At 42.1% G+C, this 25,140-nt stretch overlaps 1 protein-coding gene across 3 annotated transcripts in view; it reads left to right on the plus strand.

Moving 5' to 3' along the window:
* Nucleotides 1–25,140, plus strand: part of ADAMTS12 (ADAM metallopeptidase with thrombospondin type 1 motif 12) — a 378,886-nt gene that overhangs the window by 299,917 nt on the left and 53,829 nt on the right. For all 3 annotated transcript variants that reach the window (XM_043488507.1, XM_043488506.1, XM_043488508.1), the window contains 2 exons: nucleotides 4,133–4,259; nucleotides 16,322–16,532. In XM_043488507.1, coding sequence (XP_043344442.1) covers nucleotides 4,133–4,259; nucleotides 16,322–16,532 — 338 coding nt within the window. The remainder of the gene's footprint in view (nucleotides 1–4,132; nucleotides 4,260–16,321; nucleotides 16,533–25,140) is intronic.

Consider the following 25,140-nt stretch of genomic DNA (forward strand, 5'->3'; position numbering starts at 1 on the left):
GCAAAGAGTCAGGCACGACTGAGCAACTGAACTGAACTGAGTGAACAGCAAGATACTGTTGATTCATTTTAAAGTCTTCACTTACTGTTTTGCATTTCCTTCTGATATTTTTGAATTTGTTGTTTTTCAGTCACTCAGTCGTGTCTGACTCTTTATGACCCCATGGATTGCAGCACACTAGGCTTCTTGCCTTTCACCATCTCCTGAAGTTTGCTCAAACTCATGTCCACTGAGTCAGTGATGCCATCCAGCCATCTCATCTGAAATACAATCTCTGGCATCTGAGTATGCAAGCTAGCCCCAGATATTGGCATGAGTCCATGTAAGGGCATGTGAGGCAGTGCGTGGTAGGGGAGCTCCCCAGTTTGGGTCCCGCCAGCACTGTGGATATGGGGAATCCCTTCATGTCATTGGCACTAAAGCAAGGAGGTGTCTAGCTTATTGGTGCACACGTGGCCCTTCCAAGTCTGGGCTTCAACAGTGAGCCCACTCGAGGCCCGGATGCCCTGAGAGCTCAGGGTGCCCGTCTCTGTGCTGGCCAATTGCTCTCTTGCCTGGGGCCTCCATCTTCAGTCTTCCCACCCAGCCTTTCCCATTTTGCATGGAATCATTGTCCCCCTCAGGAGAGATGATGACACTCTTCCTACCTGCCCTTTACCTCTCAATTCCTGATGTCTGGCCACTCCCCCACATTTTCTTGCCAATGATGTCCTAGCTAGTAAAGCCAGTGGTCCTTTCTTTTCCATTCCTAACCTGTATGACTTCACTGTGCCTCTGTTTTCTCATCTGTCAGGTAGCAATAGTGTTGACCTCATTGGGTTGTGAGGTTTTAATTATTATACATCATAGTAGATAATAGGTGCTATGTTATACATACGCACACTTAGACTTCAGTTCAGTCGCTCAGTTGTGTCTGACTCCTTGTGACCCCATGAACCGCAGCACACCAGGCCTCCCTGTCCATCACCAACTCCCGGAGTCCACCCAAACCCATGTCCATTGAGTCAGTGATGTCACGCAACCATCTCATCCTCTGTCGTCCCCTTCTCCTCCTGTCTTCAATCTTTCCCAGCACCAGGGACTTTTCCAATGAGTCAGCTCTTCACATCAGGTGGCCAAAGTATTGGAATTTCAGCTTCAACATCAGTCCTTCCAATGAACACCCAGGACTGATCTCCTTTAGGATGGACTGGTTTGATCTCCTTGCAGTCCAAGGGACTCTCAAGAGACTTCTCCAACATCACAGTTCAAAAGCATCAATTCTTCAGCACTCAGCTTTCTTTATAGTCCAACTCTCACATCCATACATGACCAGTGGAAAAACCATAGCCTTGGCTAGATAGACTTACACTTATATATGTGTATATATTTGTCTGGGACACACATAGGTAGTTACACACATATATACACATACAAGTCTGAGCAGTGCCCTGGGCAAGGCAAGCACTAGATGGGTTAATTATTACTCAGTTAGTTGGTGTTAGTGCTCAGTTCAGTTCAGTCTCTTAGTCATGTCCAACTCTTTGTGACTCCATGAACTGCAGCATGCCAGACTTGCCTGTCCGTCACCAACTCCCAGAACTTTTGGAGCCCAAAATATAAAGTCTCTCACTGTTTCCATTGTTTCTCCATCTATTTACCATGAAGTGATGGAACTGGATGCCATGATCTTAGTTTTTTGAGTGTTGAGTTTTAAGCCAGCTTTTTCACTCTCCTCTTTCACTTTCATCAAAAGGCTCTTTAGTTCCTTTTGCTTTCTGCCATAAGAGTGATGTCATCTAGCAACAGACAGAGGATTAATCTCAAGAATATATAAGCAACTCCTGAAGCTCAATTCCAGAAAAATAAATGACCCAATCAAAAAGTGGGCCAAAGAACTAAACAGACATTTCTCCAAAGAAGACATACAGATGGCTAACAAAACACATGAAAAGATGCTCAACATCACTCATTATCAGAGAAATGCAAATCAAAACCACAATGAGGTACCATTACACGCCAGTCAGGATGGCTGCTATCCAAAAGTCTACAAGCAATAAATGCTGGAGAGGGTGTGGAGAAAAGGGAACCCTCTTACACTGTTGGTGGGAATGCAAACTAGTACAGCCACTATGAAAAACAGTGTGGAGATTCCTTAAAAAACTGGAAATAGAACTGCCATATGACCCAGCAATCCCACTTCTGGGCATACACACCGAGGAAACCAGATCTGAAAGAGACATGTGTACCCCGATGTTCATCGCAGCACTGTTTATAATAGCCAGGACATGGAAGCAACCTAGATGCCCATCAGCAGACGAATGGATAAGAAAACTGTGGTACATATATACACAACGGAATACTACTCAGCCATTAAAAAGAATACATGAATCAGTTCTAATGAGATGGATGAAACTGGAGTCCATTATAGAGAGTGAAGTAAGCCAGAAAGATAAAGACCAATACAGTATACTAACGCATATATATGGAATTTAGAAAGATGGTAACAATAACCCTATATGCAAAACAGAAAAAGAGGCACAGATGTACAGAACAGACTCTTGTACTCTGTGGGAGAAGGCGAGGGTGGGATGTTCTGAGAGAATAGCATGGAAACAAGTATACTATCAAGGGTGAAACAGACCACCAGCCCAGGTTGGATGCATGACACAAGTGCTCAGGGCTGGTGCACTGGGAAGACCCAGAGGGATGGGATGGGGAGGGAGGCAGGAGGGGGGATCGGGATGGGGAACACATGTAAATCCATGGCTGATTCATGTCAATGTATGGCAAAACCCACTACAATATTGTAAAGTAATTAGCCTCCAACTAATAAAAATAAATGGAAAAAAAAGTGATGTCATCTGCATATCTGAGGTTACTGATGTTTCTCCCAGCAATCTTGATTCCAGCTTTGTGCTTCATCCAGCTCAGCATTTTGCATGATATATTCTGCATATAAGTTAAATAAGCAAGGTGACAATATACAGCTTTGACATACTCCTTTCCCAACTTGGAACCAGTCATATTTGGAACAACAGACTGCTTCCAAATTGCGAAAGGAGTCACTCATTCATATCCAACTCTTTGTGCTCCCGTGGACCGTAGCCTGCCAGGCTTCTCTGTCCAAGGAATTCTCTAGGCAAGAATACTGGAGTGGTGTGAAGTAATTAGCCTCCAACTAATAAAAAAATAAAAAAAATATATAAATAAAATTAAAAAAAAAAAAAAGAATACTGGAGTGGGTAGTGATTCCCTTCTCCAGGGGATCTTCCTGACCCAGGGATAGAACCTAACTATTATTCTATATCCAAAGTCAAATCCAGCCCCCACATGGGCTGTGTTCACCTGTAGACCCAGCTATTTCTATGTGCTTCTCTTTCTTACTTAGTAACCTGGTGTCTAAGGCAACAGTATTTTCGATCCCCGCTGTCAGACCCTCTACTTTTAAAAAAAATAACCTCTCAACTTCACAGCATTATTTTGAATTTTATTCCTATCTTTCAGAGTTTACAAGCCCCAACTAATATAAAGCTCCCATTCCTCTCTTCTTTTATTAAACTAAATAAGTCTGATTGTGTTGCAACAGCTGGTGATGGCATCTGCTTTCAGTATTTAAATCTCACTTTGTGCTTTATTTGGCGTATGTGTGTTAGTCTTGTCTCCACAGCTAGTGGAATCTATATACTAGATTACATATTAATTTGCCTATATCATCTGTGGTCCTTATTAAGGAAGATATTTTTCACCCATTGCCTTCAGCAGCATGAACAGATTTAAGGAGATCCCCATTCCTACTTTAAAAACCAAATACTCTGGACTTCCCTGGTGGTCCACTGGTTGAGACTTCATCTTCCAATGCAGGAGATGTGGATTTGATCCCTGGTTGGAGAACTAAGATTCCACATGCTTCATGGCTAAAAGGCCAAACCATAAAACCGAAGTACTAATGTAACAAATTCAATAAAGACTTTAAAAAAATGGTCCACATAAAAAAAAAAAAAAAAAAAAAAACTTTAAGAAAATAAAAATAAAGACCAAATACTTTATGGACAACTTTCTCATCAGTTATAGGCATGATCAGGGGCCTCACCTGACACTAGGAATGTGGGCTCGGGGTTAATATGTATGAACCTTTCTGCTAAACCCCCAGGTATCCGACGCCAGACTGCCCATTGTGTGAAGAAGGGTCGTGGGGTAGTGAAAGCAACGTTCTGTGACCCAGAAACACAACCCAATGGGAGACAGAAGAAGTGTCATGAAAAGGATTGTCCACCCAGGTAACTAACAGCTCGAGTTCTGTGTGTCTGCCTACCATGGTGTCTGATTTCATAGTAATCAAGGGCTCAGTGATGGGGGAGGGCTGGATGGCTTCATTACTAGAATAAATATAGGCAAGCTGTCACAGGTTTCTGTGGCTATGCTGTTAGAACCTGTGACAAGGTGTGAGTGGGGAACGCTTTCTCCCCAGAGAATAGTATTTCTTACAAAGCTCGTGTGATCTATGTTTAATTATTTGGTAAGACGTAAGTCCCAAAGCACTGTTAACAGAATGGTGTGTAGATCATACAAAAATTCTTTAGCTAATTGGTTTGACTTTTCCAAGAGCAGTTTACCAACCAGTGCAATAGTAGCTTTTAGAGAACATGCTGACATTTTTGGACGACTGCCTTGAAAAGTGGACTTATAGACCAGGCTTGTTCAACCTCAGCACTGTTGACATTTGAAGCTGGATAATTCTTTGTTGTTGGGGGCTGTCACATGTTTAGCAGCATCCCTGGCTTGTGTCTGTTTAGAAGTTTGTAGCATTTTATCTTCCCCGTCCAAGTTGTGACAACCATAAATGTCTCCAAACTTTGCCAAATGTCTTCTGGGGGCAAAATCACCCTTGGTTGAGAACTGCTGTTAATAGAGGTATTCACCTGCTCCGAATCATATAGATTCAAGATTCTAGAAAGCAGCTGGGATGTTATTATGAGGGGCTTTTGTTAAAAAGAGAGAGAAAGAGGGGTAGGGGAAAGGAAGAAAAAGAAAGAAGGGAGGGGAGGAAAGAAAGAATTAATTGTGGGGAGTGTTTTCATTCCCTCGTGTCTATAAACAGAGATGTATTTCATTTGCAGATCCCGTCAGGCATTCATTCCAGTCCCAAGAAGACACATTAAGAAGAGCTTAGTTTAACAGGAGGGGACAGGTTGGCATAATAAATCTACCAAGTGACAGGCAGAATTCTAAAGAAGAGCTGAAAGAATGGGATAAATGCCAAATAACTAAGTCAAAAAGAAGCATCTAAACAGCTCAGCTAAGGCAGACAGTGTCAGATTCTTCTGGTCTCAGACAGGGAGGTCCCAGAGGCCAGGGTGTTCTCAACTCAGAGTCAGGTTGGTTCTCTATCCAGTTCTGGGGTGTCTTTCTGGGTGGAAGGTGGGCTGTGAGGTTCAGAGCTGGACCCCATCCCCATTGAGAGAGGACAGAGGTACCACTGTCCCCTCCCCTCGCTGTGACTCTACCCTGGTGTCTTTATTCAGTTTGTTACAATGTTGCTTTTGTTAGGTTTTGAGGTTTTGGCCACAAGACATGTAGGATCTTAGTTCTGCAAGCAGGGTTCGAACCCACACCCTCTACACTGGAAGGTGAAGTCTGAACTACTGGACCACCAGGGAAGTCCCTCCCATAACTGTTTCACTGGGAAGAACCAGGGACTTGAGGGGAGGATCAGGCCCCATTAGGTTTCTTATGTAATCATTGCAGTTTCTATAGATGCTTCTCAGGGAAGAATGAGCCTGGAAAGAGGAATCTTTCTTATCGCTTGCCTTATCTCACCAATAGCCTGTCCCTTTGTGGAGTTTACATGCTTTCATCATATTTTTATTTCCATAAAAGTCAATGACTCTCACCAGACACTTCCTTTTGCCCTCATCAGCTGCCAACCACTACACACACCCGTGGGATGCTCGCCTCACTTTTCAATGTCACCCTTTCTGGTGAGTGGTTACCTTCTTAAAACCACAGCTGTTTAGTTCCTGAGTCTAACTCTGGCCCTAGGGTTCAGGGATATTTTTATTATTTTACTTAGTCTGCCTGGGCCTTACTTAATATTACCAGCAAATCTTTGTTAAACATCCATTATTTCCCATGAGAGGTACGATGGCAATAATAACCATGTAAGAGTTACATGTACTGAGCACTGTGGTTTTGTGATATAATAAAAGCTTATGATTTTGGTACCTGGCTCCAGGCAGAGCTCCTAAAACTCAAGGCCGACTAGCTGTGAGGCTGCAATGGGTCGGCATACAACAGACCCCTCAAAGACAGGCATGTACCTCTCCCTTCACTTGATTTGTGTCTAAGACAAAGCAAGCCCTGTGCTAGGTTGGTGGGCACCAAAAGATGTTGATGCAGGTGTTTACCAGCTGAGACCAAGAGAGATGGGGATATTAGCTGTGTCCATAAAAGCAGCATAGTCAGAGAAGACAGTGGATTTGGTAGCCACTCTCTGTTTGAAAAGAGTCATCAGTCCATATCTGACATTTTCTCAGTCACCTGTAACTAAAGTCTTGGCCTCATTATTTTCAGAATTCAGTTCCCATAAGGGTGGTTATCTTTACCTATCTCTGTACTCTAACTACCAGAATTTTCTAGTTGAAGGTCATCCTATAAGATACCACCAGTGCTAGAAGGAGATGGATACTGGGGCCAAAGTCCGGAGGCTGATGGATGGGAGATGAACTGAGGCTGGAGCCTGGTAGACACAAGAAGGAGCCTTGACAGAGGAATTCCAAGTGATACAGGCTGAATTCTGGGGACTGGAAGTTGGCCCTAAAGGGAGTCATGTAGTAGCTATAAACTAGCCTCCACGATATCCACTTCCTGGTCCCTGGAGCCTGCAAGTGTTACCTCATTTGGAGAAAGGGCCTTTGAAGGTGTAATTAAATGGAAGGGTCTTGAAATGGGCAAGTTATGCTGAATAATTGATTTGGATCCTAAATTCCATCATAGTATCCTTATAGAAGCAGAGGGAACTTCACACACACACACACGCACATACACAGGAGAAACAATATGAAGGTGGAACAGAAAGATTTGAAGAACTGGAGTGACGGGCCACAAGCCAGGGAGTCCTGGCAGCCACCACAGACTTGAAGATGGAAGGAATGGATCTTCCCTAGAGCCTCCAAAGAGAGTGCAGCCCTGCCAACACCTTCACTTCATCCCAGTAGTGCTGACTTGTCTCCCTGGCCTCCAGAGCTATAAGAAACTCCATTTCTTTTGTTTTTGCCACCAAGTTTGTGGTGACCTGTTTTCCAGCAGCCCTAGGAAAGTAACACAAACAGTGTACTAATTAATGCCAGCATAATGTAAAGCGGGAGCTTCCCGGGTTGCCCAGTGGTAAAGAATCAGCTGCCAATGCAGGAGATGCAGGAGATGCAGATTCGATCCCCGGTCGGGAAGATCCCCTGGAGGAGGGCATGACAATCCATCCCAGTATTCCTGGCTGGAGAATTCCGTGGACAGAGGATCCTGGCCTGCTGCAGTCTGTGGGTCACAGAGAGTCGGACACAACTGAACACACACATGCACACACAATGTAAAAGCAAGGGAGAGGAGAGGCAATCTCTTCACCAGGTCATAGAAGCACCAAACCTTTGAAAATAAGTAACTAGAGCCTTCTCAGGATTTTTTGGAATAGCACAAATAGCACAAATATGTCACATCCTAAGGAAGCTTACAGCCAGGGGAGCTATATGAGACATGTACACCAGCAAGACAGAGCGGTTGTCAGGGCTGGGACCAGCAGTCAAGCATCCAGATTCCTTGCCCAGGGACCTGATCACTGTCCATGGCCCTGTCCTCTTTGGAGCTCTGTGGTTAATTAACATTGCTTTAGCTTGCACTTCTAAGAGCAGCATTGTTAGAACAAGGTAAATGATGTGCATGCTAAGTAGCTTCAGTTGTGTCTGACTCTTTGCAACCCTGTGGATTGTAGTCCGCCAGGCTCCTCTGTCCATGGGATTCTCCAGGCAAAAATAATGGAGTGGGTTGCCATGCCATCCTCCAGAGGATATTTTGACCCAGGAATCAAACTCAAATCTCTCTCTTTTTTAAAAATTATTTATTTATTTTACTTTACAACATTGTATTGGTTTTGCCATACATTGACTTGAATCCACCATGGGTGTACATGTGTTCCCCATCCTGAACCCCCCTCCCAACTCCCTCCCCCTCATATCTCTTATGTCTAGTCTCCTGCACTGGCAGGCAGATTTCTTTTTACCACTAGCGCCACCTGGGAAGCTCCAAGGTAAACAATATTTTGGGCTTTTCTCTGGAATGCTTCCTAAGCTGAGTGCACTGATGCAAAAAGATTCAGCACAAAATTTTAAAACGGACCGATTCCACAGCCTCCTGTCACAAAATCAGTAATGAACCTCTGGTATTACTATCTAGAATAGAAGTGTTGATGGCCGCAAATAGGTAGTAGGCTGTCCCACTCAGTACAAATGTGACATCCAGTGCTTAGGTTTTCTTGGGGAGCTGATGATCATTTTTGCAGCTGCTGCTTCTGCCACTGCACATCATTGCACTTCAAGGGAGGGAAACAATACATCCTATGCCCAATTTCTGCTGTTGTGTTGGAAACATAATTTCCTCCAATTCCTTCCAAACAATTTTAAGATCATACTTAAAGAATAGCAAAGCATATGCAATTTGACAACTCTTTTTAAATTTTTATCATTTAGTAGCATTTTTGTTTGTTTGTTTTGATTTCCCTCTGTCTGATATCCATTTCCCAAGATCTGAGTTTCTTGAATTTCTGTACATGATTAATGCCTGGGCTCCAGCTTATGGTCCTTAAAAATCCTAAAAGTAGAAGATCAAGCCTGAATTTACCCAGTTCAGACCTCAGGCTAAAGCACAGCCATTGGAGAGAGATATTAAAGATCCCAGTAGCATTTTTTTAACTTGAAAGTAGAATGTCTGCCTTTGGTTTTGTTTTTATACCCAAGGTCACACACACATACTTACATATATATATACATACATTTATGTTTAAAATTTATGATTACCTGTATTGGGATGGGTTACTTGACCCCAGATAGCTAACTTTAATGAAAGTTCTTTCTAAACATTTATTTGTCCTCATATTTTATATATATATATATATATACATATACACACACATATATATATTCCTTTTGCTGTATCTGTATTGGTTTATTTAATGCCTCAGGACTAAAATCTTTCTCAAAAGTAACAACTAGCAAATTCACCTGTAGTGCTGCTATTATGCAGTTCATTTTTGTTGAAATAAGTAAGACTCTCTAAGGTCAGAGATTTTGACTCCTGAAGATGTTAGGTAGATACAACACATAACAGGTACAATTTCTGAAAATGCATTCTAAAGTAGCATGTGTTGTGTACTCAGTCATGTCCAACTCTTTGCAACACCATGGACTATAGCCTGCCAGGCTCCTCTGTCCATGAAATTATCCCGGCAAGCAAAAACCATCACAATATTGTAAGTAATTATCCTCCAATTAAAATAAATTAATTTAATAAATAATTTTTTCTAAAAAAAGGAATACCGGAATGGGTTGTCATTTCCTACTCCACTAAAGTAGCATGTGATAAGTTAAATAGAATTTCATGAAATAGTCCAACATAATGAATAATTTATAGAAGTCCTTCTTGTTTATTATTGTGTTTCAGCTTCCCAAAAGATTCATGATAAAGTTGGGAGGTAGGGGGTAGATATTATCCCCAGATGGTAATGAGGTAGAGGTAACTAACAATTTTAAGAACCTACTGTTTTACTTTTCTCTTATACTTTATTTACTTAATTATTGATGAACCTACACTGACATATCATAATTTCCCAAAGTCCATAGTTTAGCAAAGGGTTCTCATTCTTGGTGATGTACATTCCATGGGTTTTAGCAAATATATAATGACATTACCCATTGTAATGTTACCATACAGAGTATTTTCACTATCTAAAAATCTCCATGCTCTGCCTGTTCATGTCTACTTCTTTCCTTTGGCAACCACTGATCTTTTTACCATCTTTATAGTTTTGTCTTTTCCAGAATTTCAGATAGTGGGAATCATACAGTATATAACCTTTTCAGATTGTCTTCTTTCACTTAATAATATGCACTTGAGGTTTCTCCATGTCTTTTCATGACTTGATAGTTCATTTCTTTTCAGTGTGAATGTTATTCCATTATCTGGATGGACCACAGTTTATCAGTTCACCTTCTGAAGGCCATCTTGATTGTGTCCAAGTTTTGGGAATTATGAATAAAACTACTGTAAACATCACTATGTGGGGTTTTGTGTGAGCAAAAAGATTTCAACTCCTTTGGATAAATATCAAGGAGTTTGATTTCTGAATTGAGAACCCACTCTACTTCAAGCCTTTTCCATGTTGCCAAGTAATTTATTCATGTTAGCAACTCTGATTGGTAGATACTTTTATGCCATTGCACAGATGAGGACACTGAAGTCCTCAGTCAGTCAGTCAGTTCAGTTCAGTTGCTCAGTCGTGTCGGACTCTGTGAGACCCCATTAATCGCAGCACGCCAGGCCTCCCTGTCCATCACCAACTCCCGGAGTTTACTCAAACTCATGTCCATCGAGTTGGTGATGCCATCCAGCCATCTCATCCTCTGTTGTCCCCTTCTCCTCCTGCCCCCAATCCCTCCCAGCACCAGGGTCTTTTCCAATGAGTCAACTCTTCACATGAGGTGGCCAAAGTATTGGAGTTTCAGCTTCAGCATCAGTCCTTCCAATGAATATTCAGGGTTGATTTCCTTTAGGACGGACTGGTTGGATCTCCTTGCAGTCCAAGGGACTCTCAAGAGACTTCTCCAACACCACAGTTCAAAAACATCAATTTTTCAGCACTCAGCTTTCTTCACAGTCCAACTCTCACATCCATACATGACCACTGGAAAAACCATGGCCTTGACCAGACGGACCTTTGTTGGCAAAGTAATGTCTCTGCTTTTTAATATGCTGTCTAGGTTGGTCATAACTTTCCTTCCAAGGAGTAAGCGTCTTTTAATTTTATGGCTGCAGTCACCATCTGCAGTGATTTTGGAGCCCCCAAAAATAAAGTCTGACACTGTTTCCCTATTTCCCATGAAGTGATGGGACCAGATGCCATGATCTTAGTTTTCTGAATGTGGAGCTTTACGCCAACTTTTTCACTCTCCTCTTTCACTTTCATCAAGAGACTTTTTAGTTCCTCTTCACTTTCTTCCATAAGGGTGGTGTCATCTGCATATCTGAGGTTATTGATATTTCTCCTGGAAATCTTGATTCCAGCTTGTGCTTCTTCCAGCCCAGCGTTTCTCATGATGTACTCTGCATATAAGTTAAATAAGCAGGGTGACAATATACAGCCTTGACATACTCCTTTTCCTATTTGGAACCAGTCTGTTGTTCCATGTCCAGTTCTAACTGTTGCTTCCTGACCTGCATATAGGTTTCTCAAGAGGCAGGTCAGGTGGTCTGGTATGCCCATCTCTTTCAGAATTTTCCACAGTTTATTGTGATCTACACAGTCAAAGGCTTTGGCATAGTCAATAAAGCAGAAATAGATGTTTTTCTGGAACTCTCTTGCTTTTTTGAAAGTCCTCAGATTCTTCCCAAATCACTTAGCAGAAGTGGTAGAGTCTAGATTTGAACCTGGATGAACCTACTGAGTGTTCTGTGCTGGTACTAGTACACCATGCTGCTGCCCAGGATCTCAGGGTGAGCACGTTTTGGTGATGAAATCAGAAATCCAAATTTAAAATATTTCTCACACATTAAAACACAATGAAAAAGTTATGAACAAGCAGAAAGTAACTTCAAAGCTAAATCATGCCTGCAAACTCACAAGGGGATTAAAGAAAGGAAATTAAGTTAATTTGCTTTTTTAAAGAATAATAAATGTCGATGGCTATCTTAATATTATTTGTCTTTGAAAGACTAGTCCAGTAGTTTCCTTAGATATGAATTTCAAGTTGCAACATCTTCCTCTGTCACCTGATTTTCATGCTATCTGAAAAGTTCATACCATTGTTCAGGGCTGTCATTTCTGCTCCTAAAATGATTTCATATGCAAGATTTAATCTTTTTATTTCTGGATTATTGTCTTTCAGTAATAATTTGCTTCTATACCCAATCTGGACCTTCTGTGTTCTTTCCCAAATGGGTACTTAAGACAGATTTTTTTAAAAGGATTTAATAAAAAGCTTCTGTTAATCTTAATGTAAGAAATCTGTGTTATATGGTCATTGGCTTCCAGAATGAAAGTTTGCACGGCACCCTCCAGGATGCGGTAGCCTGTCAAGAAAGAAATTCTTTTGGAATTGAAAGTGTATCTGACTCCAGAAAGAGGTTATTTGAGTCTCTTCTCTCTATGGTCTTCTCTCTTAACTTTGGTTTACAGGAAAGCAAACTTCTGCCAGGCTTCAGCTGTGATGGTGCTCTGTATATTTAAATGCTCCATAAATTCCTATAACAGGGCTTTCCAGCTTGGCAGCTGCATGTAGGTTTTTGTGCAAAAAGAATGCCTCATGATTTAAATCCAGGTTTCTCAGCCTGAGAACTAAAGACATTTTGGGCTGATTCTTTGCTGTGGGGGCTGTCCTGTGGCTTGTAGAATATTTCTCAGCATCCTTGTTCTCTATCCACTAGATGCCAAGAGCGCACCTCCCCAATTTGTGACAACCAAAAATGCCTTCAAACATTCCCAAATGTCCCCTGGGGAGGTGGCTGTGGGAATCTCCATTGGGTGAGAAGCACCAATCTATTGTTGTTCAGTGACTCAGTCATGTCTGACTCTGTGCGACCCCATGGACTGCAGCACGCCAGGCTTCCCTGTCCATCACCAGCTCCCAGAGCTTGCTCAAACTCATGTCCATAGAGTCAGTGCTGTCATCCAAGCATCTCATCCTCTGTTGTCCCCTTCTCCTCCTGCCTTCAATCTTTCCCAGCTTCGTGGTCTTTTCCAATGACTCTGCTCTTCACATTGGATGGGCCAAAGTCTTGGAGCTTCAGCCTCAGCATCAGTCCTTCCACTGAATATTCAGGGTTGATTTCCTTTAAGATTGACTGGCTTGATCTCCTTGCAGTCCAAGGGACTCTCAAGAGTCTTCAGCACCACAGTTCAAAGGCATAAATGACAAGAAGGGGGTCATTAAGACTGGGGAAAGTCCACGGGAGTGGGGAGAGGAATGAGTGTGGTGTGAGCGGGGGATAGCAAGAAAACTAGAGAAAATCAGGGGATGAACAGGATGCAGTGAGAATGTGGCTACACTGTTATAAAGATCAGTGAAGCATACTGTAATTTTCGTATGAATTATATAAGATATAGGAATGTGTGTGTGTTTCAAGACCGTCAAAGAGCCCTGGAAAAGCTTACTGTACTTTGGACATCCTTCAAACAGAAGGATCTGTATCTTCTACCCACACCCATACCAGTGCTTGCTCAGGAAGTTCTGACTACCAATAAACCAATAAAATACAAAATTAAATTTTTTCTGATCCTCATTACTCAGAAAACTATAAGTCTTAATCTGAATTTTTAAATGCTTGCTTAGAATAGAAATTTCCTTTAAAATATCAATTTAAAAAAAATCAATTTTTATAACTACTATCTTTGTCCTAATCTTTGTCCTAATAGCATACTAAATCTACAGAGTCCATCCTTATAGAAAAAACTTCAAGATAAACAATCAAATTCATTTATCTGATATCATAACACCATGCATGTGTGCTAAGTCACTTCAGTCGTGCCCACCACTGTGAAATCCTATGGACTGTAGCCCGCCGGGCTCCTCTGTCCATGGGATTCTCCAGGCGAGAATACTGGAGTGGGTTGCCATGCCCTCGTCCAGAGGATCTTTCCAATCCAGGGATCAAACCCACGTCTCCCACATTGGCAGGCAGGTTCTTTACCACTAATGCCACCTGAGAAGCCCATCATAACACCAGTGGTTTTTAATCCTGACTCCATATGAAAGTCATCAAAGAATTCTTAACACTGATGCCTTGGCACTAACCTCAAGAGATTCTGGCCATCCAGTATAGCAAGGGAGCCTGAACTGAAAGCTGATACCTTTTTAAAGATCCCCAAGTGATGATACAGTGAGAATCACTGATATAGGCGAGATTCTTAGGACTTTTACCTAATACCTGGAATGTTCAGATTGACTAATTACAGAGACAGAAAAAAAAAAACCCAGTATAAGAAAATGCATGGTCAGTTATCCACTTGTACTTTAGGCATGATAGATATCATGGACATTCTGGCAAGGGAAAAATTAATAGCAAAAATAGAAAAAGTTGGATTAGATTGTTGTTGATTATATGCTGATTAAATGAGAAAGGTTGCCTTTCGCGGGGGTGGTGAATAAATGCATGGTCTGGGCCTTTTGTCCTACTGAGTTCTTGGAATGTTATACTGTGCTTCTCAGCTATCACTCAGAGCGCGTAAACAGTCTTCTGTTATAAATCTCCTATAAATATAAATATAAAACAAGATTCTTTTATAAATCTCCTCGAAGAGGTAGGATTATAGCAGACACCAAAAATAATGAGTTGGACAACAGAGAACAGTGTGGCAATAGCTCCCGAGTCCTGGACCTTTGCAGGGAAATAAAGAGGGTGGATTTCATCTTACGCTAGGAGCAAACGTATGCAAGATGTCCCCAGGAGTCTGTGAAGGCAACTTCAGAAAGAGAAATGAGGAAGTCTATTATTACCTTGTAGTAACATAGCTGAAAGCCTTGTAGTAAGTAGTTAGATAAATTAGACTTTCAGTCAGCTCACATTAAGGCCCTTCCAGAATGGCATTTGCTTTAATTGATAGTGTGTCTGGCCTCCCATAGAAATGTCAGAGGTAGGACAGAGTAATTAGATTAACACAGAGGGCATTTATTTGGTGTCACATCATATGGTCCCAATATTAGCTCTTTATCTACACAAGATGACCAGATGTTAAATACCAGGGACTAAATAAGTAATCTTAATTACTTATAACTGAAGAATATAGTAGAATTGAGGAAAAGCTTTCTTCTAGTATTTTTAACCAGAGATTAAAAGTATGAGAGTCAAAGAAGTTCTACTCAAATCTAATATTTTGTAAACATAAGTAATAGTACACAGTTTAACTTGCTTCAAAATTTGATACTGTCTCAAGGTCAGAAGATTTCTTTAAAGTCAAGAATGAAGGAATTCACATGCTGTACTGTTTTCCCATGAAAAACAAATATTCTATTTTATTCCTGCATGGAGGGATGAATAAGCAGACTATGCATCTAAGCAGTGGTGGACCCAAAGTGCACTGGGTCAAGACACCTGTTCTATATTTGATATTGAGGAAGATTTGAACAATGATGAAGAAGGAGGAAAAGAGACGGCTCTGAAGAGGGTTCCTTGGCACTTTCAAAAGTGACTTTAGTGTAACCACTGGGCCCCACATCCTAGAACCTTGAGGCCATCAACCATGATAGCAGGCAGAGGAAAATCACACATCTTCATTTTTCCATAGAGAATCCAGGATATTAATTTAGCCAATAGTTTCAACAATTCAACTTATCAAGAACAGCTGACAAAAAACCAAGAGATTATCTTATTTAATATTTTTCTTGTTTTCCTACTTCTTTCTTTTAAAGCGACCAGTGAGAATATTCACAGGTAGACTGAAGGAGATGGAGGAGGGAGAGAATGATGACAATGCCCCTGACTGATCATCTTCTACATAACTGAAAATTAATTAAGTGCATCATATTGAAATAGAAAAATATTCAGTTAGGAGCCAGGAGACTTAGATTCTAATTGGATTTTTTTAGTCAATAGCAGCAGTTAAAACAACAATAATTACAATTACAAATGACTGAGCTTGTGTTATGTCAGGCTCTGTTCTATGCACTGTACATAAATTGGTATTTCAGTACATGAATGACACTCATTTAAAGTCAATATTGTTACAGCCATTCAACAGATGTGGAGAGTAAGGCTTAAACTTGCTTGAGGTTTCGCAATAGAAAATTGGACCTCAGTTTTCTTGTCTGAGAAAAGAGGGGATTTGGGGGGAGGGTTGTTTTTTCATTTAAAGACATGCTTGCTTATCCTCTACTTAGGCAAGTGTTCTGTGGAGTTCCCTAGCTGTGATTGAACAAGCTAGCCATGGCCCTGTCTGCAGAGCGCCCTCTACTGGGCTGAAACATCTTCGGGGACCTCCCAGCTCTGTAATCAGCATTTCTGCTCCGGATTTCTATCCAGTGGTTGAAGTGTATGTTTATTGACTCAGGCTAATCTTTTCTCACATGTCCCTGTGTGTCTGCAGGTGGTGGGCAGGGGAGTGGGAAGCATGTTCCGCGACATGTGGGCCCCACGGAGAGAAGACGCGAACAGTGCTGTGCATCCAGACCATGGGCTCAGATGAGCAGGCTCTCCCCGCTCAAGACTGCCAGCATCTGCTAAAGCCCAAGACCCTCGTGTCCTGCAACAGAGACATCCTGTGTCCATCAGACTGGACAGTGGGCAACTGGAGTGAGGTGAGCCCAGGGGCTAAAAGGGACACCGGGGTTATTCATCCTTCATCAGCCCTCTCACCCATCCTCCTCTTCTAAAATTTTTTCTCAGCCCCACTTCTCTTAGAGACCAGATTCGGGGCAGCAAAACTAATTTCAGACTCTACCTCCTGATGAGGCCCAGAGGATATTACCTGGCTTGGGTAGGAATAACCCAAGAACTGTTCAGGCTAATTGAGGATGAACTCTCATCATGGATGTTTTAACTGGGAATACAGAGATTTAAGATGAAATTCACTTTTTTGGTGCAAGGCAGTGTTTCTCTTTTCTTTTTTTCATTGAACTACCCTGGTGGCTCAGACAGTAAAGAATCTGTGTGCAATGAAGACCTGGGTTCGATCCCTGGGTCAGAAAGATCTGCTGGAGAAGGAAATGGCTCCTTAAGAGCCTCCTTTTTAGAGGCCCTTTCCTAACTGTCCTCCTCCCTCATGACTTTATTTTTTTTTTTTTTTTTTAAATGTGGACCATTTTTTTCAGCCTTTATTGAATTTGTTACAATAATGCTTCTGTTTTATGCTTTGGTTTTTTTTTTTTGGCCAAGAGGCATGTGGGATCTTAGCTCCCTGACCAGGGACCGAACCTGCACCCCCTGCACTGGAAGGTGAAGTCTTAACCTCTGGACCGCCAGGGAGGTCCCTCATGACTTTATTTTTAAGGAGGGAAGTGGTTTTTTTTTAATTGCATTGAGATATAATTCACATACCATAAAATTCACCCACTGAAAGTGTACAAACAAATGCTGCTGCTGTGGCTAAGTCACTTCAGTCGTGTCTAACTCTATGCGACCCCATAGACGGCAGCCCACCAGGCTCCCCCATCCCTGGGATTATCCAGACAAGAACACTGGAGTAGGTTGCCATTTCCTTCTCCAGTGCATGAAAGTGAAAAGTGAAAGTGAAGTCACTCAGTCGTGTCTGACTCTTAGCAACCCCAAGGACTGCAGCCTACCAGGCTCCTCTGTCCATGGGATTTTCAAGGCAAGATTACTGGAGTGGGGTGCCATTGCCTTCTCTGGTACAGGCAAATGACCTTTAGTATATTTGCAGAGTTATACAGTCATCCCCACAATAATTTAAGAATGTTTTCATCAACTCCTAAATAAACCCTGCATGCATTAATCATCATCCCAGCTCCGTACCTTCATTCCCCAGCCCTCAGTTCAGTTCAGTTCAGTCGCTCAGTCGTGTCCAACTCTTTGCAACCCCATGAATCACAGCACGCCAGGCCTCCCTGTCCATCACCAACTCCCGGAGTTTACTCAAACTCATGCCCATCGAGTCGGTGATGCCATCCAGCCATCTCATCCTCTGTCGCTCCCTTCTCCTCCTGCCCCCAATCCCTCCCAGCATCAGGGTCTTTTCCAATGAGTCAACTCTTTGCATGAGGCGGCCAAAGTATTGGAGTTTCAGCTTCAGCATCAGTCCTTCCAATGAATACCCAGGACTTATCTCCTTCAGGATGGACTGGCTGGATCTCCTTGTAGTCCAAGGGACTCTCGAGAGTCTTCTCCAACACCACAGTTCAAAAGCATCAACTTTTCGACACTCAGCTTTCTTCACAGTCCAACCCTCACATCCATACATGACCACTGGAAAAACCATAGCCTTGACCAGACGGACCTTTGTTGGCAAAGTAATGTCTCTGCTTTTTAATATGCTGTCTAGGTTGGTCATAACTTTTCTTCCAAGGAGTAAGCATATTTTAATTTCTTGGCTGCAATCACCATCTGCAGTCATTTTGGAGCCCAAAAAATAAAGTCTGACACTGTTTCCAGTGTCTCCCCATCTATTTCCCATGAGGTGATGGGACCAGATGCCATGATCTTAGCTTTCTGAATGTTAAGCTTTAAGCCAACTTTTTCACTCTCCTCTTTCACTTTCATCAAGAGGCTTTTTAGTTCCTCTTCACTTTCTGCCATAAGGGTGGTGTCATCTGCATATCTGAGGTTATAGATATTTCTCCCAGCAATCTCCCCAGCCCTAGACAATCATTAATCCACTTTGTATTTCCAGAGATCTACCTTTCTGAACATTTCATATGAAAGAATTATATAATATGTGATCTTAGGACAGATATACCATATATTTATTTATGTACTCTGTATATATCTGTGCTTTAGACATAAAGAGCGTGAGATTTTTTTTTACTCACTCCACCCCAGAACCAGTCTTCATTGCCCCCACTGAGAATGAATGATACTATGTGATACTTAGTTTCTATGCAGAATTTCCTGACCAGCTGCAGATATCAAAACTGTTCATTTGTTGATAATATATGATTCTAAAAAAAAAAGAATTCAAAATTTTGTATAAGCAAAGGTACCATCTCTGAAGATAACTATTTGAAAGCAGAAAACACTCATTTGAATACAACCATTTTGATAACTGTATTTCCAAAACTATTTAATTAGCTCATAGTCACAGTTTAGGTTTATTTAGCTTCTGCATGCATGTGTGCAAAGTCACTTCAGTCATGTCCAACTCTGCGACACTATGGACTATAGCCTGCCAGGCTCCTCTATCAATATGATTCTCCAAGCAAGACTACTGAAGTGGGTTGCCATGCCCTCCTCCAGGAAATCTTCCCATTCCAGGGATTGAACCTGCATCTCTTATGTCTCCTGTACCACTTTAGCATTTGCACCCCCTGGGAGGCCCTTATTTAGCTTCTAATTCTGTATATAATACTCTCAGGAGCAGCTGGGTGGAAATTAAAAAATATATTATTCCTTTATTGTAATAACTGCTAATCAAAAGGGAGGGCTAGGACCCCCCAAAAAAGAAAGACAAAGGTGTACATGCAAAGAAAACATCTACAACCTAATACAGGCGTGTTGCTGATATTGCACTGATTCATGTGAACACATCAATAACAGGCCAGGGTATTCCCCTGCTGTTCCTGGGAAGGTATAATCACAGCCTGTGGCTGGCCTGACCTATTAGTCCACTGCCAACCTCGATTGCTGTAAATTACAGTGTTGTCAAAATAAGGCTGAATGGGGTATTGTGACTGGTCCGTTAAAACTGTTTACCCAAAGTGCGTTGGCTGCATCCAAAGCAGTTAATAATTCTTGTCATGTAGAATTTACTAATTGCCAGAATCTTCATGCTTTTTCAAAGGACCACAATTACATATTTGGCTGAGGAGTCCTTTTCATCATTGTGTTTCTGTTTCTGGGGAGCAAAACGATGTGCCTCACTGGACAACAAGGGACTGAAATGTTGGCACAAAGTGATGAGTGCTCGGGTCTGTTGTTCTGAACAGAGGGCACTGCGGAGTGTAGTGATGGCAGATGTGGAATCCAGTGTCCAGTTCCCCTGAGAAGCTGAGCTGCTGCCTTCATTTAGAGATGTTGGGAGCGGCGCTTTTAGTTAAATCACCATCAGAATATTCATTGAGTGGATCTTCCTTTTTTTCCCCTCTGCTGTCTTGCTAATGTCTGTACACACTCGCCCTCTAATGAGCTTTGCTGAAGCATGAATGTCTTTGACATTCTATACTGGGAAATGTTTTAAGAGATGATACAGTGTTCAAAAAAGAAGTCAGCCAATAAACTTAGAAATGATAAAATCAAGAAAGCAGTAATTTTTCCTACAATTGCACCCAACTGATTAAGAAAAATATGTACTTACTTTTCAAATAAAGGGCCATAAAATGCGGGGGGGGGGGGTTATATAGTGACTCCTGCTACACGTAGTATTTATGGTCGGATTTCGTCTTGAGATCAACTGTGATGCTTTTAGAAGCCCATAGAAAGGTCCGCCATGGAATGACCAAGGTAAGAAGAAGAAGAGGCAAATCCATGAGATGCCCTTCCTGTCAAGAGACCAATGAGGGGAGGGTGGGCTTATCTGTGCCAGGCTGGCCCACTCCTCCCTGACCCAGAAGATTTCAGAAGGAGGAGGTCTCTCCCTTCCCAGGGAGAGTCAGTGGCTGCCCCCAAAGACAGCTTTCCTGCTCCCTGTGACCAGCCCCTTCCCCTCTAAGTTCATATTCTAGACACCAGACTCCCACCCCCAATCTCAGGAATCAAGAATCTTATTCTGGTTTTTCCCAGCCTACTTTCTGGGCTTGGAGGGTCCAGAAGAGGGGCTCTATTGTAAATGAAGATAAGTATCAAAGTTTCTGTGGCTCCCACTAGATACCCCACTTCAGTGACATGCCTTTTGAGAGGTGGCCAGTCTAGTGGTGAAGAGCATGCACCTCCCTCTACCAGGTCCAAATCCTGGCTTTGCCACTTAACAGATGTATGAATTTACTCCCCCTGTGGTTACTTTTATCTTCCTGTGACTTATTTCCTCCGTCTCTAAAGTGAGGATAACAGTAGTGCTTAGACTCTAGGGAAGTTATGAGGATGAAATGAGCTAATATTCCTAAAATTCTCATAAGAAGAATACCTGGCACATAATAAGCTCTATACCTATAATCATTTTTTGGTAAAGTGAATAGATGGAATTAATAAGAATGTCATCCATCTTTTGTTGGCTGCTTTCCACTCTATTTAAATATCTCACTTAATTCTTGAACTCTATGAGTTTGATTTTAGTTCTTTAATTCCCATATTTCTCCCAGCAGTTAGATTAATAGATTTCCTGGGATAGTAATTTTCCTAGGTTTTCCAGCCTTGGCAAGCTCTAACTGAGCTAGTGTTAAGCCTCTCTCAACCTTTGCTCATTTAGAAAGACAGGATTATCATAAAGTTTGATAATAATCCATGTGAGCCCTTCACATAGTGCCTAACAAATAGTTAAGTGAAAATGAAAGTGGCTCAACTGTGTCTGACTCTTTGCGACTCCATGGACTGCACTGTCCATGGAATTCTCCAGGCCAGAATACTGGAGTAGTTAGCCTTTCCCTTCTCCAGGGGATCATCCCAACCCAGGGATCGAACCCAGGTCTCCTGCACTGCAGGAGGATTCTTTCCCAGCTGAGCCACCAGGGAAGCCCAAGAATACTGGAGCCTTCACTAAATGGGAACTTTATTATCAGGCAAGAAGACAAGGGTCTGTTTTCCATATTACTCTTACTTTTCAAGCCTTGTCCAGTCAGTGGTGCCCAAGTTCCCTGACAGAATTGATCTGTGGTCCTTGCATTTTCTTTAAAAAAAAATTTATTGGAGTATAGTTGATTTACAATGTTGTGCCCGTGTCTACTGTATGGCAAAGTGAATCAGTTGTACATGGACATATATCAACTCTTCATAAGATTCTTTTTGCAAATAGGCCATTATAGAGTACTGAGGAGAGTTCTCAGTGCTATAGAAACCCACTCCAGTGTTCGTGTCTGGAAAAGCCCATGGACAGAGGAGCTTGGTGGGCTACAATCCCTAGGTCTCACAGAGTCAGACACGACTAAGCGTGCACACACACACACACAGCAGTGTTTATACATCAATCCCAGTCTCCCAATTTACCCCTCTCAACCCTTGCCCCTGGCAACCATGTTTGTTTTCTACATCTGTGACTCTATTTCTGTTTTGTAAGTTTATTCGTACCCAGTTTTTAAGATGCCATATATAAGCAGTATATAATATTTGTCTTTCTCTGACTTACTTCACTCAGTATGACAATCTCTACATCCATCCACGTTGCTGCAAATGGCATTCTCTCATTCTTTTTTATGATATTCCACTATATGTGTGTACCCTAACTTCTTTTCCCATTCCTCTGTTACTGAACATGTCCTGGCTACTGTAAACAGTGCTACGGTGAACACTGGGGTGCATATATCTTTTTGAATTACAGCTTTCTCTGGGTATATGCCAAGGAATAGGGTTTGTTGGGTCATATAGTTCTTATATCAAAAAAACAATCCAGTTTTTAAAAGTGGGCAGAAGATCTAAATAGACACTTCTCGAAAGAAAACATATAGATATGAAAAAAATGCTCAACATCACTAATTATTAGAGAATTGCAAATCAAAACTACAATAACGTGTCACCTCACACAGGTCAGAATAGCCACCATCAAAAAGTCTACAAATAATAAATGCTGGGGAGAATGTGGAGAAAAGGGAATCCTTCTACATTGTAGGGGGAACGTGTATTGGCCCCTGCATCTTCATCTAATTCCCTCTCTGAGCTCAGAGTCCTTTTATGCAGGGGCACGTGGCTTAGCGACTGCAACGTTTTCATGGACCCACAAAAGTGTTTAAAATCTGAAAAGTAAAACTACTGTGTTGCTCCAATAAAGCAAAGGACACTGAAAAATCAGAAATCAATATTTAATTACATATTAAAAATAAGGATTATCAAGCATATAGTATGTATATTAGACACCTTTGTAGGTATTACCAGGCTTACCAGGTGACTCAATGGTAAAGAATCCAACTGTCAATACAGGAGACCCAAGAGACGTGGGTTTGATCCCTGGGTCAGGAAGATCCCCTAGAGGAGGAAATGGCCACCCATTCCGGTATTCTTGCCTGGAAAATCCCTGGACAGAGGAGCCTGGTGAGCTACAGCCCACAGGGTTGTAAAGAGTCAAACACGACTGAGCACACAATGGCCTTATTAGCCCCATTTCACTGGTAAAGAAAGAGAAGCATAGAGATATTTAGAAACTTGTCCAAAGTCACACAGCCTTTAAACAATGGAGCCAGGATTTGACTGCTGGCAACAGAGCTTTTACTCTGAACTCTGGCGTAAAGCCTCTCAAACATCTGCAAAATGTAACAACATGACAGCTCTCAGTGTTCATAAAAAATGTATTCTGTTTAGGAAACAATTTGTAGACTGGCTTTTCTCACTTTGCTGGAATTCCAGACTATGTGTAATGATCACAGAGAAATCAGAACCACTCATAAATTAAATGAGTGGTCCTCACCAAATATTTTCAAAAGCAAAAGAATGAAAAGCTTTTCAAATTGTTTTTACAGAAGAAGATTATATGTCACTTGAGACGAGAGATGGTTTTTAATATATTGGATGGGCCTTAGGGTAGAGCCTCAACAGCAGACATGCTCAGGGTCTGCAGAGATCTTTAATCTACTCTCTTTGTGCCTGACCAAAGCACACAAACAAACAAATGAATACAACAGTTAATTAGCCCAGCTCCTGAGAGTTTATTAAGTGCAAAGCTGTTCACATGGGTTTTGGCTTCCACGTGTGACCGGGTAGACTAAATGTTTCATGATCAAGCTCTCTTGGCTCTTCAAACAGAAAGCACTGCAGCAAATGCCCATGGTGTATCTGTTGCTAAATGAAAACAGGCACACACAACTCAGGTGAAGAGCCACAAGAGTTCCTGAAAACTGCAGGGAGACAGCCCGGAAGGTGAGAAGACATGGCTGAGTCAATTACTCTCAGTATTCCCCAGTTTCATTCAAGGTCCCGGACAGTCATGTGAGGCTGGACACCTGATGCTTCAGCCTTGACTGCCTGCTCTTTTGGCGTGTCACCTCTGCGAGTGCCAGCATCTCAGTTCTTCCCAGATGCCAGCAGCCCATGCTCCGCCAGGTTTCCTGAAGAACACACGCGAGCACCCTTGTCTGAAACAGCTACTCGAAGAAAACCAGTTGGGGGGTCATACTGATTCTCCTCCGAGCTGTATATTTGCTTGCTAGGACTGCCTTAACAAAGTACAAACTGGGCACCTTAAATAATAGAAATGTACTGTCTCACCAATTTTGTAACATTGACTGAAAAAATGCAAAGCCTCAAAGTCAAGAGTTATGTTTTATTTGGTGGACAGAAGGGAGGCATCAAGCCTGAGATGCCACCTCTCAGATAGCTCTGAGGGACTGTACCAAAGAGGAAAGGGAGGAGCCAGAATATAGAGGTTTCTCAGGTGGCACCAGTGGTAAAGAACCCGCCTGCCAGCACAGGAGACATAAGAGATGCAGATTCAATCCCTGGGTGGGGAAGATGCCCTGGAGGAGGGCACAGCAACCCACTCCAGTATTCTTGCCTGGAAAATCTCATGGACAGAGGAGCCTGGTGAACTACCGTCCATAGGGTCGCAAAGAGTTAGACATGACTGCAGTGACTTAGCGTGCATAGTTGACTTCCATTGTTGCACAAATCAGAAAAGAGTCACAGGTGTAAAAATCAAACTTGTGGTCATTAAGGGGGAAAGGCAGGGGACGGATAAATTGGAAGCTTGGGATTGACACTGAGGTTTTTGCAACAAAGACTAGGTAGTTGGAACTCAGCAGATCCCAGCGAGATATGAACTCACGACCCCTGGTTTACAAGACCAGTATTCTAACCCCTGAACTATAGGGCCTCATATCTAAAGATTAGCATTAATTAAAGAAAACCAGATGTCTCAAGTTAATGAATTTAGTACTTTTCTATGTATGAGAAGATGCAAGAGTCTGGGCTCTCTGAAATCATGCCTCTGATGTACACTTTAGCTATCTGGGTCAGGGCCCTGCTCTTCCCCTTCTTGAGTCCCCTCAGGGCTGGCTGGGTTTGACAACTGCAGCATCCTTTATTTACTGCCATGATGGGCAGCATTTTTCATTCACAATAACTGGAAGTCTAAGAGTAAGGTGTCCGCAGAGTTGATTCCTCCTGAGGATTCCCAGGTGGCACTAGTGGTAAAAAACAAAAACAAAAACAAAACCTGCC

The sequence above is a fragment of the Cervus canadensis genome, chromosome 16 (assembly GCF_019320065.1).
Source record: "Cervus canadensis isolate Bull #8, Minnesota chromosome 16, ASM1932006v1, whole genome shotgun sequence".
NCBI classification, from domain to species: Eukaryota; Metazoa; Chordata; class Mammalia; order Artiodactyla; family Cervidae; genus Cervus; species Cervus canadensis.